The 17,592-nt window shown below is 42.7% G+C and overlaps 1 protein-coding gene across 2 annotated transcripts in view; it reads left to right on the forward strand.

Annotated features, from left to right (window-relative positions):
- The first annotated feature begins 23 nt into the window (after positions 1-23).
- crybg1a (crystallin beta-gamma domain containing 1a) overlaps positions 24-17,592 on the forward strand; it is a 46,258-nt gene continuing 28,689 nt past the window's right edge. The window contains exons 1-2 of one of the 2 annotated variants that reach the window (XM_027028771.3): positions 24-493; positions 17,145-17,268. In XM_027028771.3, the coding sequence (XP_026884572.2) occupies positions 177-493; positions 17,145-17,268 (441 nt within the window). In that variant the 5' untranslated portion in view covers positions 24-176. The remainder of the gene's footprint in view (positions 494-17,144; positions 17,269-17,592) is intronic. The other variant, XM_081722264.1, reaches the window with a different exon arrangement.

The raw sequence follows: 17,592 nt of genomic DNA on the forward strand, positions 1-17,592 counted from the left end.
CAAAACCCAACCCACTGCACGCGCCTGTACAGAAGTTTTGGAAAACCGGAGCGTCCTCCGCGCGCCAGTCAAAGCGTGCGCACGTTCAGGTTTGTGACGGGTCTGGATACTCGCGCCTCTGCCTTGCCAGGGGTCCGCATCTCGCTCTCAGACACTGGCTGCCCGCACTCGGAGTCATGAGCTTGTCCAAGGCTTCCAAATTTAGGAAACTTTTCCTAAAAAAGTCACAGGAAAAGGAGAACAGAGAGGCGGACACGTGCCAGGGCTCCCGGGCGACTTCACCGAGTTACAAGCGCGAAGGTTCAGAACCGAGCCCAGAGGCGCGCGGCTCGACGGACACTGCATCCTGCCGGGACTCCGTGACCACGAGCCCGAGTCACAAAAAGAAACGGAGATTCGGCTCGTGGCGCTCCAAAAAGAAATCTCCTAAGGAAACGCGAGACCGTCTTTTTTTCCACAGCACCGAAGAGTATGATACCGTATCTTGCGAAGTGTAAGTTTTTTGGGGTTTTTTAAACAAAACTTTTACCAATAAAATGTATTGTACGTATGTAGGTATTTTGGTCAGTAAATAGAGGAAGTGAAGTTGTATGAGAGGATCAAACTGTCATTACTACTACCAGGTAATCAATAAGTGCTTCTACGGGCACGAGACACTGGCTCTAGCAGCGGTGGATGCCTTTGGAAGTGTTTTGTGCGCGTACGCGGAGCTGCGCGCTGCAGACGCCTTTGGGCCCGCGGTCACAGAAACTCCATGTGACGACTCCCTGAAGCAGCGTTCAGGCACAGGAATGTCTTGCTTAAAGTAAATACTGTAACGAACCCAGTACGAGCACCTGCTAAACTCCCTGCTCTGGCACGCGCCGGCTCTTCAGTTCCCCGCGCACTTGTTTCTACCCGTGAGAGGTTTGGGTTTATCTGACCGTATGCGGTGCTTCAAACCGGAGAAATCCTAACGTGTCCGGTGCAGAATAACCGTTCAACTGCTCAAAAATGGAAGAGTGCATAGCGGTTCCCCGTAAAGTCGGTCTGATCACGCGCTCTATTGTGCCATTGCGTCTGATGATGTGTTGAGAATCCACCAGCATTGGTGCCTGCGGCGGCGCCGCGAGCTCCCCCGCTCCGCTCTGTGTGTTGTGTAAATCTGTAACCTGCTGAGACCTGCAACGGTACCAGATTCCCGAGCGCAGAGTTAGTGGTCCAGAGACGCGCTTTGCACTCAAACACGTGGGACGAGATAAGTTTCAGACTCCGGGGAGCCTTTTGCTTAACGTGTATAATACACGAGTACTGAAATCTCTCTCGGTCACCACTTTTTTACTGGCTACAGTAGAATAGCTGTCTACAAAACACGAACACTAACGGATGCTGTTAACAGTTTTACATTTGCATTTTTAATAAAAACCCTGACAGGGAAAGGTGTCAACAAATCGCATTCTGGCTCGACAAAGCTTGCTAAAAAGCGCGTCAAGCCTATAGGGAAAAATAAACTGACTTTGGTCTCTTGGTGTATAAAACACACATGGATATTGGGTCCCACAAGCAACTTAAGTTGGCGTTAAATTCCTAACGTCTCTGACACAGCAGACAAGCCCAGACCGCTGGTCCCCCTCCACGCTGAGCTCTGTGCAGCAGTGTGTCGGGGCTCCAGGGAGAGCTGCCTATAAGGCACTTGGCACCTGGAGGGAATTCATATACTGTAATGTGCAGTTTACATTTAGCATTTAGACTTTAAAGAGGTCAGCTTTCAGTCAGTGTCCATCACAGATAATATCTGAATATTTGTGAATAATTATGAATAATTATTACAGTTTTAGTAATTAACATAATGTGGCATTGCAAAAGAAGCATCATAAATAATATGCAGATCTTTAAAGCAAAATAATTCTCAGAATGGGGCTAAAGGAGTGGAATGTGGGGCAGAATGGGGGCCTGTAACTCCTGATGTTCTCATAAAACTATTAGCAGTTAATATTCCATGTATGTTGTTGTCTGTGGTTACTGAACCAACTTCTGTGCAATTGTGCGGGCATACTGCGTGTTTATGAAATGCACAGTTCTTGTTTACAAAGGTTCACTGAAGAAGATCCGCTGAAAACAGATGCCGGGTTTGCGTATCACGTTTCTTTAATTGTTTGCATGACTTAACCGTGACATCCCAGGTACAGTGATATGGGGCGATTTGACACTGAGAGCAGGGTAACGTATACGGTGTGCGTCTCACTGAGTGCTCACCTACTGCTCGCCTCATGCTCACATAGAGTTGCTGAGAGACCTAATCTTGCCTTCCAGTTACTACACTTTTGGACCAGGACTGTGAAGGTGATGTAGCCAAGCAAATTGTTCTGATGTTTGTGGTAGATTCAGTTTCAGTTTGAAGGCAAATGTTTGCTGAAGGGAAAATGTAAACATGATGCGTTCAAAAGAAGAACCCACTGGAACTCTGCTAAGTCTGAATGGAGCATGTGGGGAAGTCCAGTAGAAGCCATCCCAATTATGATTGGTCATGCACCCTTTAAAATGAAAGTCATTCCATGTTAACAGTAAGTTATTAAAATATATTGTTGATGTAGAGTAACACTATAAATTGCATTACAAATGACACCTTTGGGTAATTTGGTGGGCAGTGGTAGCTCAGTGGTTAAGGTACTTGACTTGTAATTTGAAGGCTGTTGGTTCACATTAGTTTTACATTTTTATAGCATTTAGTTGATGCTCTTACTACTTAAATTAATTAAATTAGTTAATCAAATGAGTGGTTTCACCCCAATTAACTGGTGCATAGAAGCTAATAGCATTACAGGGTAGAAACACTGGATTACCCAATAATACTGAAGAATAGTTTGAGTCCATACTGTTTACATTACATTTACATTAACAGCATTTAGACAAAAACCAATATCCAGAAGAACTTCAGTATTTTTCAGCCCACTGAATACCGTTCCAGTTTGTCCTAACCCGACCCTTTACCTTTTACCGTGATATGTAGCCCAATCAAAGCATCATGCCTGAGAAACCTGTCACCTCAACACTCACAACCATGCTGTTACCATGGTTACCATGGTAATGTTAATGCTACAGTGAAAATAGTCTGCCACCCGAACACTGTCCAGAGGGCAGTGGTGCTGTGGTCAGAAACTGACCCGTGATGAATGGTGTCCTTGGCTGTTGAGGAACAGTGCATGACAGCAGAGTAACTACAGTGTGTACCTGTACACTCAGTAGAAGATGTGACTGTGTGTGCAGTGTAGATGTTTCTAAATAAAAGTGGATGGAGAATTGACATTTAAACCAATTTGCAACTCAGTTGTGAGTCTACGGCTGTCCTAATCTTCATCAAGCCTTTGAGGAGCCTGTAGCCTGTAATGTTGCTAAATGCTCACCTCAATACTGAGCTCTCCACATCTGCTCCTGCGTGTACTGGTATTGGATGTAGTCACTTTTTATTGTGTCAGACGTGACGATTTGGGGAAGAAGTGCTCTGTAAATCTGCACCTGCTGCTGTAATGATGCAGTCCATAGGGCTGATCCAGGACCAGCTGAGAAAACCCGAGCCACATCATGTAAAGATGGGGGGGGGATGTGAGCGTGTGCACATGTGCATGAAGTGTAGATGTGGGCATGATCTCAGCACCTCGCTCCATCTGATGGACTTGGAAATGGAGAAAACTGACCTGCATGGAGGGCTGGTTGCCCTTCAACCTTTAGTGTCCCCAAATGTTACTGTTGTTAGATTTTAGCAGTGTTCAAGAAACCTACCCACAGAGACTTATCTAGGAGTGAACCGGTGTGTAAGGCAAAGCGGTCAAGCAACGGTATCAGAAGCAGTAAGTGTTTGAACTTTTGTCAAAACACCGCTGAAACACCCCCTTGTGTGTGTGTGTGTGTGTGTGTGAGAGAGAGAGAGAGAGAGAGAGAGAGAGAGAGAGAGCGATAGAGGGAGAGAGAGAGTGAGCGATAGAGGGAGAGAGAGAGAGTGATAGAGGGAGAGAGAGAGTGAGCAAGTGTGTCATTTAGAGAAACACAATATATTTGTGCAGTCACTCTCCCTGCAGTGCCTCTTTGCCAAACTTATTCTCTCCTTGCTGTTCAAAGTTTTCTGCCAGAGCAGACACCAGATGCACATCTGAGAGACAGGAATATTCTAGAAGTGTATGACTATGGCAGAACCGTTGGAGTTGCCTGGGGTTAGGGTGGGGGTAGGGGGGTAGGGTGGGGGTGGTGTGTGCGGTCGGGGGAATGGGCTGAAATGCAGCTTGACTTCTTCAGGATCTTGCCAGAAGCTCTGGGACCTTGCCAGGTGGGATTAGGTCGAGAGGGTAGCTTGCTAAACCGCTCGCTGACACACATGGTCCTTCAGCACGACACTTGAGATTTCAGAGCAGACTGCAGTACAGTTGCAGAAGCTCGGACACTTCATTGAGAAAAGGTGTAATCTTATCTCTCTACTGAAGTCAGAAGATCAATCAATATGTCCAAGGAATGTTTCACTTGTAATATTCAGTCCCTGCATTTCATGTAGTCCTTACCAATCCCCAACAAATAAAACTTAATTTCAGGATCATGAGACTCAGTATTATTCACATTTATCCCTCAGCAAGGCGTCTAGTGAGTCCCGAAAGCAAGATGTCTATGGAATTCCAGATCTGTGCTGACACATGCACCCTGGGTTTTCACCTGCTCTCCTGTTAGAGTCTCTTGACTCTAACACACCTGAGCCATCCCACAGAGGGCTGGACAGGTGAGTCTCTGGCCAAAAAAGTGGCACACACACAATATAATAGAATTATAGTGTAAACATAACAGCCCCCCAGCTGTCTGTCTAGCTGTCCACGTGGTTAGGAAACGGTACTCAGTACACTACAAGAACACAAGTGTATTCACACCTGGAGAGACGTGGGGAACTTTCAGGAAAACTTAGATAGCTATCCTGGTATGATGTGTACAATACTGGCAGGTTACAAGAAAATGAGAAATCAAACATTGCCATCACTGCAAACACGAGCTTTGAAAGTCTATTGAAAGTCTATTGATTGAATTATTTTCTCTTTCTTTCTTTTTGGTCCACCCATGTGACACAGTAGCGGCAGTCTGTAGTTAGCGGCTAAACTGCTCAAATGTTCCCCAGGGAGAAAGTGAGCAGCCCTTGGCCTTGTTCAAGAACAAAGTGGCCACCAGACAAAAGCCTGAAAACACATGCGCACCAAAAAGGAACGGAAGTCCAATGTAACACGTACTAATAAGAAACAGAAGGATTCACACACGTGTGTTCAGATAAAACCAGGATTTTTTTTGTCAAAAGTTGTCAAACACCTGACCTAGTTATCGTCCTCCCCGGTAGGTACATGGCAGAGCTGGAATTCAAACCTGACTACCATATTTAGGACATGCTGCCACACTGCTTATCAGTGCCTTAATATGTGGGCAGTCTAGAGTCGATACGCACCTATAAAATTAAAAAATACCCAAAGCCTGGTCTGTCAGCACCAGGGGACTGCACACACCAGCTGGAAATGCCCTAATAAACAGACTCTGGCAGCTTGGCGATGAAAAAAGCAGGACATGCAAAAGGAAATATTTCCTGGTATACTCAGCCCTGAGTGACAAAGGCCTGCACAAACTACACCAACAGATTTTCATTAAAAAATGTTTCAGCACTTCCTAGTTCACACGTGTCTGTTAAACACACACAAACATTTTCCCACGTCTCTGCAAATGCTCCGGCTTTGAGCGCTTTGTTTTGTTCTCCGCTGGCCAAGGTAACAACAGGGAATAAAGCCAAATCTGTATGGATGCCAATTGTGTTGGTTCTCTCCGCATACCTCCTGAACACTCTGAGCTTTGCCTGAGGACAGAGGTTGTCAGCTATGCTGACTAGAGCCAACATGTTGCACTTCTGAAAGGTTTCTTGCAAGCCTACGTTGTCTTTTTGCATAGGTACATTAGCAGTTGGCTTAGATGAAGGTCAGATAGTTTAATCACATGCTGCCACACACTTCTGTCAGGTACCTGTAATCAAGAGCGTGGCCTCAGCTGGTTTAAGTTGAATTCTGTGTGCTTTTGAAATTGTAATATTATAACTGCTTCTTTTTTTTTTGGTTTAACGGACATGCTTTGATGTGAATTCAGCACAAAGCGAACAGCAAGCATCAAAGTGTTGTCTGTGAGAAGCTTTGCAGGAAGAAGGCTAGGTCGCACCCTTGTGGTGTGTGCTTTCTGAAACAGCTCTTTGTCTTTTGGGGAACTCTGTGCTCTGCATGTTCCCATCTGCAGCCAGCCGGTCACGCTACTGGAATGCACTTACTGTGAGTTTGACAAATGACAGAGCCATGTGGAGGCTTATCAGAGACTTACCCACACTGAGTGTCTCACTCATGAGTACCTGTCAGGTAGCCGGGGCGGGGTAATAGCACTTTTAGTTACAGACCAAATCAAAAAACACTGGGCTGACTGTCTGGTGCCAGATAAGGCTTGGCCTTAAACAGAATTACTGTAATGGGTTGAAAATCAGAGGATCAGAGACTGCCGTTAAATGCAGAAATGGACCTGCAGTTGCGTTTCTCCCTCAAACTGAGGGCGAAGGCTAATCTTTTCCACTTGGCCACTGTGGTATCGCACAGTTATGCAATCGCATTAAAACACTGCAGCTGCAAACAGACTGAACTGCTTTGTGAAGGGAAGGTTAGCAAGGAAAACGTTCCTAGTCTGCTGACATGCAGACTTTGGCATGCCTGGTTTTGATGATTTAGCTCTTTATATGCCAATATTTAGCACAATGTTCTTCATGAGAGTTACACAGTAAAAAAAAATCACAAATTCACAAACAATACAAGCTATGTAGAAAAAAATTCACAAAGTATACAAGCTACATAGAAAGAGTTCACAAAATACACAAGCTACATAGAATGTCTGGTTTCTTCAGAACACTGACTTTTCAGTATAGGAAGATAATGCTTGCGTTTGTTGTTGTCGATGTTCAGTGTTTCTATCTGCAACATACCTCAACGAGATCCACAGCAAGACTCAGCTCGATTGCAACATGTGGTGCAATCCAGCATCAAAGGCCAAGAACAGATCAAGTGCAGGTTACATTATAATACAGTCAAACCATAATCGGTGTCATATCGCGATAAAACATGCCTCAATGTATTGTCCAGCATGTTGTAATTAGTGCTGAGATTTTGTGCAGCATGGTCACATTTGCTAATATGTCCAAATGCGGTTTCCTTGACCCAGATTAGAATTAACAGGATTTTTAATGGCAATCTCCTGGGATTTTGCAGTTTACTCAGTGCATTAAAATGACAGTGACTGTAACGGTGGACGGTTTTCTTACGTGCAGTAGTGTACAAATGCCAGCACAGTCCTGCTAGTACTCTGCTCAGCTATGTAGAGGCCTCATCTGTCATATTAACCTTGAATTAACACAGAGGAAGTAGTGATGGTGTCTGAGAAGTGTGGCCTTCTGGGTAATTCAACTGCGTTAATGCTCCACCTTTAGCTACCTGGACAACAAACATCATAACTTGTATTAGTCACTAGATTCATCTCTATTATCAGAGCACATCTAGGTTCAACACATGGTTCAACATGACAAACAATCAGAGCAAACAGATTCACTAGGTTTGGTGTGTGTGTGTGTGTCCGTGCGCCAGAATCTTACAGGTTCAGGGGTTGTCTTATTTTCCTTGGCCAGAACTGTCTTTGCTCTGTCAACCACACCTGCTTTAGGAGGTGTGGAGCATCTCAGGGGTGAGTGTGTGCTACATGTTACCAGACCTCTGGTTCTCCCAGGTCACATCATCAACCGTTCAGTTCAAACAACCCAACGTGTCCCCTGAGCCAAAGTTATTTCATTAATTGCTTGTATTTAAATCTTGAGATCCGAAAAGTATTTGGAGTAACAAAATATTACCAAAATCTTTTAGTCATATTATTTTCTACTAATTGTTGTCTACTTTCTATTAGTTCATTAACAATTACACAAATATTCAACAAAATCTTTTGAAGTTTTTCTTTTTCTTTCTTTCATTAAAGGACATAAAGGAAAAGAAAAAAGAAATGTGTTCATGACCTTGGAGAGGTTTGTTGATCTGCTGCTAATCCAGCTCAATGCTTGAGTTTTATTGTTTTACAGAACCTTAATACCTCAGGATTTAAATGAGCATATGAAATCTAGATAGAGTAGATCGGCTTGAGCACTTTAATAGAATTAATGCAATAAAACCAGTAACATGGTTACAATGTCTTAACTTGTAAGGACCTGTCTTCAATTGGGTAAGATTCATTTTGTGTGTGTAATGATAAATTCTGTAATAAATCCTCTTTGAAAATTCTAAGGAAGCGCTCTGACAAACGTGTGCTAACTTTACCAGGTAAGAACGAACAGGTCAGAACACTGAAAAGCATTTAAGTTGTCAGAGAGGTCTCGGAGAAATGTCCGTCATCTCCAGACCAGTTAAGCTACTCCACAAATGCGTCAGCCTTTTGTCAGTGAAAGGGTAGATGAGGAGGAAAGGTAATGTTTGCCAAAACATTTCAGCCATTAAAATAACAATATGGTACTTTTTTCTCGAAATAATGAAATGACCTGGTTATTGTTTTCAGAATAACGCCACTGGAATGTTTTAAACCTTTAACAATAAGGGTGAGTCATAACAAACAGTAAAAGTGGTGGATTAAAACGCAGCACACTTAAAGTGACAATGTACGCATCTTTGCGGAAGGTTCTGGTACGCTGAGGTCGAGTATTTTTCTGTTTGGTGTTTTGTAGGCTACGTAATGGTTCCTTGGCACTGCAGTCCGGATTTGCACCGGTCGGTTTTGTCTGTATCTTCTTTCTGATGTCATCTGTGTGTGCATCTCTCTGTCTGTTTACTTTGTGAAGACTCGTGTGTTTACCTGCATTATTGGGCTGTGTTTGTGTCTCCTGGTTTTGCTGTAGTATTTCATTACATTAGAATGTCTTTTGGACCGTGAGGCTGATGGCTTTTACTATACGGGGCAGTGGTGTCTCAGTGGTGAAGGTACTGGATTAGTAATCAGAGGGTTGGTGGCTCTGTGGTGAAGGTACTGGACTAGTAATCAGAGGGTTGCCAGTTCAAGTCCCACCACTGCCAAGTTGCCGCTGTTGGGCCACTAAACAAGACCTTTAACCCTCAAGTTGTGTTCAGTCAGAACTGTAAGTTGCTTTGCATAAAAGTGTCAGATAAATGCCATAAAATGTATACAAGACTACACTTGATGCTTTCTTGTGGCTGCCATGATGATCACCTGTGCACTGTACCATATACACCTGCCACTCCATTCAGACCTTGGGTTTACACTTGGCATTCATCTAATGGGATTCCTTTCACTAGGTTTCTGATAGGTTCCTATTTTATAAATGAACAGTGGCACACCTTACACGTTATCATGCACAGTTTCCAAACACCCTCTGCACATCTTGGGTCAGTTTCTGACCACAGAACCACTGCTGTGTGGACATCGTTTCGAGGGCAGACTTATCTTCACCATAGCATTAACATTACTATGGTAATTATAGTAACAGCATGGTTGTGGGTGTTGAGGTGACACAGGTTTATCAGGTGTGATGCTTTTAAGTACTTTAATACATATCACCACTAGCTGCCGTCCTAGTCAGAACGTGGCCACGGAGAAAGGCTAAATTGATTGAGCTAGGACAAATCATCATGGCAACGATGGCAATTCTCAACACAGCATCAGATTATCAGAGATCGCAGTGTTGCTTCTTACATGGAAGCAAAAGATGCTGAACGTTATACTAACATTTCATTGGTTTATTTATGTATTTATTGCAAAGGTGTAGGTTCTATTGAGGTGGGATTAATGAGGTATTCTGTTACGCTGTAACTTCACACTGAGCATACTTAAGAGTTCATATAAAATGGTGTTGTTGATACTGGCCAGGTGCTGTAGCAGTCTGTTATTTATGTAGGTCTGCTCTGTACCTAGTAAGTAGCAGTTGTCGAGATTTAGTTGAGTCCAAGTTCAAGTTCAAGTTTGGTTTATTCGTCACATACATAGTCATACACAGTATAACTCGCAGTGAAATGGTGGAGAGTGCTCTGTCCAAACTGAGGAAAAGAAAACAGGGGTGCATAGAGAAATATAGATATTCTCTATATGTGAAATATATATATGCAAAGATAAATATATATATTCTATGTTGAGGCAGTTTAATGAAGCATTTTTGTTTATTAAAATGTCAGTTTTCTCAGTTTCCAAAACCGACGCAATGCAGAAAGTCTTTTGTTATAGTGCTGAATAATGAAACCTTTATCCAGAACTTCATCATCCGTTCACAATATCAGCCCAGTGCAGAGGGACTGAGAACTCAGCAAGGCACACTGGGAGGCCAAACCGGTTCTGAATCTGCCACTGTGGCCCTAGGCAAAAGATAAAACAAAAAAAACCCCCAACTGCTTTTTAAATAAACATGGTCTGTAATATTGTGTGATGACATGCCTTGTGAAAGACAGGAAGTGTGTGGTGTTTTGTTCTTATAGTGAAACAAGGAGTCATGAGGTGGAGTGTGTTAGCTCATCTGCTCACAGTTATAATGCCATTCGTAAATGTTACCATGTGCACTGGTGTGTGTGAATGTGCAGGTTAGTCTGTTACAAACAAAGAAATGAACACCTTTCTTTTTTTTCTTTTTTTTTTTTTGATAAACCTGTTACCTGTCCATAAAAACAACAACAAAAAAACCCATCCAGACCAATGCTCGGAAAAATGGCCTTGTGTGTACCAATGAACTCTCCAGGGCTTTGTGATGTATGTCGGCACGGCTTTGACAGGCTGAAGATCCTGTTGTGTCTGTAGGACCTGTCCTGCGTGTCTCTGCTCCTGTCAGGCTATGGAAACATCCTGCCAGCTCCATTTGACTAATCAGGAAACATGTTTTTAGCGCAGGGACCTTTGAAGCAGGGAAATGCAGGTGTTTGGGGTCTAAACAGACATGCCTGGGCTTGTTGGTGTTGCCTTTCTCACAGGTGGCAAATGTGGAGCATGTGAATGGCAATTAATGAAGAAGCTCAGTAAGGTAGTGCGCCTCTGTGTGACTGAGCCGTGTTTGAGCCGTGTTTGAGACGCGTTTGAGCCGTGTTTGAGACGCGTTTGATACGTGTTTGAGACGTGTTTGTAACGATCAGGCTCTTATTTTCAGTTTAAAGTCAGACCTGATCAACAAACAGCAGTTAAAATATAAACAGGCCTCAAATATAAAACCACCTCAAAGCAAATAAATTCATTATGTATTTGACTTATTAAAGTCATCTGGAAACTATTCAAAATATTAAGGCTTCAGGGTGAGAATGCAACAGTTCAATGTGACAATGAAAATACGCAATGTGGTTAGTTTGCATAAATACTTGGACAGTCCAGTGAACTTCTAGAGAAACATGCACAGTAGTGTGTTATTCTCACCTGTTTGAGGCCGGTCTGGTTCGGCCACACTAATGAACCCTGTCAAAGCGGAATGTGCTAATTAAATAATCCTGATAGCATGCAGTAATCATCTGAACTCATTTTTAAAATCTCTGGTGACAACCACATGGTTCAGGACCAGACTTTGTTTTTAGCTTCGGGTGTTTGTGTGCACTGTCATCCAGTAAATCGCTATAAACACTGAATTATCTCACAAATAGACAAATAGAAATGAATAGTTGTGGGAAAGTATTCATAACCTGACCAATGACACACATTAGGGCAGATCTGGGCCGGAGCTCAATGACAATAGTTTGGTCAACTATATCAACTAAATTCAAAGGTATTTATGATAATCTACTGTATATTACAGTGTACATTCACTACAATTACACACATTAGGTCATATAGGGGAAGTGATGAGACTGACATTTGTCTTTGTTTTGATTTCTCTGCTCTGACTGATGTCCTGAGGGCTGTGTGGTGTGTTGGATGGGACAGGAGATGCTCTCCGGGGAACACTCCATTGCTGGGATCAGGCTCCAATGCTCCAGGCTACTGCTGTGTTTTCACACAAATTCTCCTCCACTTTTTTAACTTAACAAACCCTCTTTGTAGTGTTGCCTTGTCTTTTCTCTGCCAGACCAAAGTGGACTGCACTGGGTCCTTGTTTGGACAGTGAAATGACCTGTGTTGACCTGTGTTGCTCGTGTTTTCCTGAGATATGGGAATTTACACAGACAATCTGCAAATCAATCGTCCCCAAATCAATCAACTTTCACTTTCAATGATATAAATGTGACAGTATTTATGCCTTTACATTGCTTATTAGGACTATGCACACACACACACACACACACACACACACACACACACACACACACACTGTCTCAGCTGAAGAGTTGCACGTATGGACAGTGACATTCCCACCACTCATACATATTGGTTACAGTAAAGGAGATGTGTGGAGCTGGCATATCCAGACCAGCAGATCCTAAAACAACTCCATCTGAGAACATCTCTGCAGGTTAGGACACACTCCCTACCATCGTGGGAAGCCTGTGAAACAAAGACTCTCTTGTTGCACATTTACAGTAAGTCAGGCTTTCTGTTTCCTAGACTATCTGTAGGTGAGCATTTTATTGGTCCTTTACAGTGGTAAATACCTTAAAGATACAATAAATTCTTCTTTTTTTTAACATTTAGGTTTTGGAAATGTCAGAGTTCCCTGACAGTGATAGGCGGCAGTAAGGTTGATGTGTTGTGAAGCTTTATATTTGTATTTATCTTAACATTGGAGGTTGGCTCCATTTCAGGTCACATGACACAGCATGTGCCTGACCGCCAGCAAGCCAGCAGTGTATAGCAAACTAATCTAAAAATACTTGTTGCACTTTTAAAAAATTCCCAGTTTGTTTTTGTTTTTTTGCAACAGTGGTCTCAAAAAAATTCCATATTGTTATGTCAGTCTGTGCTTAGAGCAGGTTCTGCCCTCTCCACGGCTTCTCGTGTGAGTACTGCAGTAATGTATACTTCTGAGTACTAACAATGTTCTTATTGTTTATACCAGGTACACTGCTCAGGATAACTGTGGGGGGCGTTAGTGCACGTCTTGGGGTGGGTGTATGGGTGTAGTTCTGTTCCAGACTAGGACTTTGAGTTATTTGGTAAGCGTGTGATAAAAGATGTTTAGGACAGAGGTGTTTCATCAGCTGTGCAAGCAAAGTGTAACAATTTCAAGTTGTATATAACAATTTCAACGCTGTATCGAAAAAAGGAAAACAGTGGAAAGTTTTTTAAAAACTGGTCTTTTTTGATATCTCCTTGGTCTCTCTTGAGGGTCTCGTGTTTTGTGTAAGGTTTATATCAGACAATTCAGGATTTTACACTGTTTTAGCTCAGCCTCATTGTTTTATAAATCACATTTTCACACATGGTTATGCTATTTTGAACGGAGATGCTATTGTTGTCCTCATTTTTCCTGAGCCAAACCGTTCGGTGTAGTATATAATGGGACCTCTGTCAAATGTGATTATGTGAAATATGGAAAATCGGGTGTTGACCTCAAAATCTAAAATGTGTCAGACTTTAAACGTTACTGTGACCTTTCTAAGGTCACCTGCACGTGGTCACGCTGATGCGTGTGCGCGTGAAACTGCCGCCTGCACAATTGTCATGTGCCTTATGGTTTCCCCGAGGTGCACAAAGACGGAAGACATGACAGGAGAGCATGTGCATATCTTCCCAAACCATGCTCAAAAACCCACAACACTGCCAAAGAAAACAGCTTGAAACAGCGCTTGTGTTCCAGTTGTGTTTCTGGCAACCGCACTGCTCCAAAATAAGGATAACGGAATGAAAAAGCTTGTGCTCCACTGCTCTAAGTTACTGCTCACAGGTGCATGAGTGGGAACATATTTATGCGTGTGCACGTTCATGTTTGTATGTTAAAGTGAGCAAAGGGTTAACAAAGTGGTCAGTACAAGAGTGATAAAAGTAGAATAGCAGAAATAGCCTCTGTGTACTTATATGCGTGTGTTTATTTCTTTAACTGTAAATGGTATGTAGTAGCGTTTGTGTCGTTATATTTAGTGAATTTTGATATTCTATCTAGATAGCAAGACTCTAGATCACATTTTGATTAATAATGCCAGCATGCAGGTACTACTGCACAGAGTATTATGACCAAGTCCGTTGGATGTCTGGGTAGTCTAAGCGGTTTGGTAACATGTTGTCAGTGCCAGAGCCTGGTTCTCTGTCCACTAGCTGATTTGAAATGTTCCTCAAGCATTTGATGGCTTCTGGTCTGCAGGAGTAGTCAACCGCATGGAAGCCAGAATCTTAAATAAACAAAAGCCTGTGTGTTCGCCAATGCCGTGGTGAGGTCCCACCAGGTCTTAGTGGGGATTGGTTGTGCTTGCATGTGCCTGCTAGCTTTATGGGGTGAGTCATGGTTGGAAAAGCCTTAGTCATAGCCTGGACTCCTTCCAGCCCTTGTTTCACAACTCTGCTTACTTCGCATCTTACCCGTGTGTGTGTGTGTGTGTGTGTGTGTGTGTGTGTGTGTGTGCGCGCGCTTATAAACCGGCATCAGCAGTTATCCATGTTTGACTGTATCTGTAGTTATACAGACAAAAGCAGGCTCTATGTGCGTGTGTGGGTGTGTTCTATCATTAAGACCATCCTATTTTATTTACTAATCCAAATCTGTGAATAACACTCAGATATGCGTGTGGATAGAAAGAACAGCGAAATGTTCTTACAGCTTTGCCCTGTGTATTACTGCTTCACCTGGTCTTTTGTTTATGTTCTGTGTCCTGATTGAAACCTGTCAGAGATTACCATGTAATCGAGGGGTAACCGGGTGGTTATGGGAGGGCCGTCTTATGTTGTTCAGCATTTATACTGTTTTGTCCATTTCAGCATCTGAGGAGTCATGTAGTCATTTAGGAGGAACATGGACAGCTTTTAAAGAAGTTCTGTTACCTACATCTGTAATTCACAGAGTGGGATGATAAAAACAGAGACTCCTTCAAAGGGAATCACGAGAGCTTTTAAAGAAGTTCTGTTACTTACACTTGTAATTCACAGAGTGCTGAGAGTAGCTTTTCTGTTTTGTCTGCCATTTGGCAAGAAACTATTTCGGTACCAGACCACTGTGGCATGGCACTGAGTGACTGAGCCATGTTTGTGCTGTGTTTGAGTCAGAGAGAGTGTGCTAAGGTAGATTAATAAAGTTTGAGCCGTGTTTGAGTCAAAGAGAGTGTGCATGGTACAGGACACTAATAAAGAGTTTTTTAAAGATCATGCTTTTATTTTCAGTTTAAAGTGAGACTTGATCAAAAACAGCAGTTGAAATTCGACAGTAGTTTATGTTACACCCCTGTCATTATCTAACCACTTTCCCAGTTCAAAGGATGTATTTACTTACCAGAGTGGCTTGTTTCCTAATTTAACACTGGTGGTTTTAGAGAGCTGAACACAAGCTTTTAAACACAAGCTTTTGAACACAGCAACATAAACACAGGAAAACGTTTCCCATGAGGGGTGAGGGTCTAGGCTATAATTGAACTAATTGAATTTAATTCAACATGTGCTGCCATCAAATGATTCTAACAGAGAATGCCGTTGGAGTTCCTTTAAGTTCCTTTAAGGTATCCGAATGATGGAATGAGAGGTTTAAATTGCTACTGCTGGTGGGATGTATGGCGCCTATTCGGTGTTTCACTGCTAGACAGGTTGACAAGCCATTGCCTGTATATGATCCAAAACAGGAAAAAGTTCAAAGTGAAACTGCACCCCCCCAAAAAAGTTGAAATTATCTTGAGTCACCTTATGCAGTAAAGTTTTTCATGAGTTAGAACATGCTTAACTCTAAGACTAGAAACGCATCTCTGAAGAGATTCATTGGCTTCAAGGACCAAACACACAAACATGTCATTTAAGTAATTACGTGCCGACTGAAGTATTGACTTGTCTTGACATTTAATTTGGGGGCATCTTATTCCAATATTTTGCTGCGATAACACATTCTATGGTTTTCGGTGTTGCAGCTTGCATTAAACGCACGTGATGACTTGTTCTTTTTGCCAGACTTGGACAGCCTGATGAGGGCTTTTCAGCTCTAACGCACAGCTCGGCTTACCTAAAGCCCCGTGCTCTCAGCAAACTCTGTCGGATTTTAGTTAGAGTTTTTATTTCTCGTTTTGTTATAGTGTCTGTGGTCTCGGATGGAGGGTCGGCGTACGACCGTATAAATTCAACCAAAATATTCCTAAGAGGCCCTGGTAGCTCTTTACAGGAAAACAGTTGTATTACCTAGCAATAATACATAGCAATAATATGTATTTTCAACAAAGGGATTTTCATGTACACTCTTGTGATTCTGCTAATTCAGAGTTAGGATTAAACTGCTATAAAGAAATTCCTAGAGTGGAAGTCATCAGGAATTAGGCACTGTTCCAGTCCAAAGGATTGATTCAACCTACGCAGCCAAACAGTCAGAGGAGCATGACATCGAAACGCCTCAGTAAACTTCCACAGAGAACAGCAGTGCTTTACACATCAACAAGCTTCCAGTGCCCTCTACTGAGCATGGCTTTCAATTGACGAATGGTTATGTAAGGCGTCCTTTACAGTGATGGGAATGAGATCGAATGCAGTAAATAAAACAGTACAATAGAAGTGACATTTTAAACATACAAGCCATCAAATTTATTTTGCTCATTGTTGAATGTTGTTTTAAAATGTAAAATGTGTGACAGCTTTCCTTAGAAAATTTCTGAAACACCTGTGACACACCTTTAAAGAAGGAATGTCAAATATCATCATTTCAAACAATATGAATCATTAAGCTAAAATAAAAGTGTAAGGTTCATGTCAATCACAGGCTAAAAGAAGGTACAATGTGTTCAGTTCACAGTGGCAGTCACTTAAAATATTAACTTGATATAGACCTTATTAAGCATTTGTTATTGGTGACTGGTGGTAGCCTAAGCAACCCACATTACTCCAGCTGCTTTTAAAACAGGTTTCCATATCCATCCAGGTGTTTAACACGGGTACTAGGGTGAGAAAAGGTTAGCCGAATGCATCTCGCGCTTCTGTGAGGGCTGTCACCTGCAATTCCAGGTCTTAGTTAGTGTTCACACCTGATATTGCTGATGCCCTGTGCTCATGCCCTGTCCTGCTCACAGGAGCTTCGACCAGCTGAGCATCCAAACGGAGGACAACATGATTCTTCCGTCCGAGGCGACGTCTGTGATCAGCCTGGATCTGAGCAGCTCTACCCCAACCTCCCCTTCCCAGAGACACAAGAAGGTACGCTGTGCTCAGCCAGGCCCAACACGCCTTCTCCAACTGCTGGTCCAAACTTGAGTCCAAGGAAAGAGACAAGAACACAGATCCGTGTGGAGAGAGAGGGCGATTCAGTGGTGTAGCTTCTTCAACGGATGTGGCTTATTAAAATGTGTCTTAACGCCACAGAAACTGCTGCATATCCCCTTACCAGTAGACACCATCAACAGTCTAGCAGTGTCATGTAGCGCTTAACATTTTGATCAGTGATAGTGAATGACTTTAGTGATGATGTGTGGCATTTGACTTTTGGTTAGCACCAAGTAGGCTAAAACTTATACCGTATCC

The sequence above is a fragment of the Electrophorus electricus genome, chromosome 10 (assembly GCF_041902795.1).
Source record: "Electrophorus electricus isolate QZ-2024a chromosome 10, ASM4190279v1, whole genome shotgun sequence".
Classification (NCBI taxonomy): domain Eukaryota; kingdom Metazoa; phylum Chordata; class Actinopteri; order Gymnotiformes; family Gymnotidae; genus Electrophorus; species Electrophorus electricus.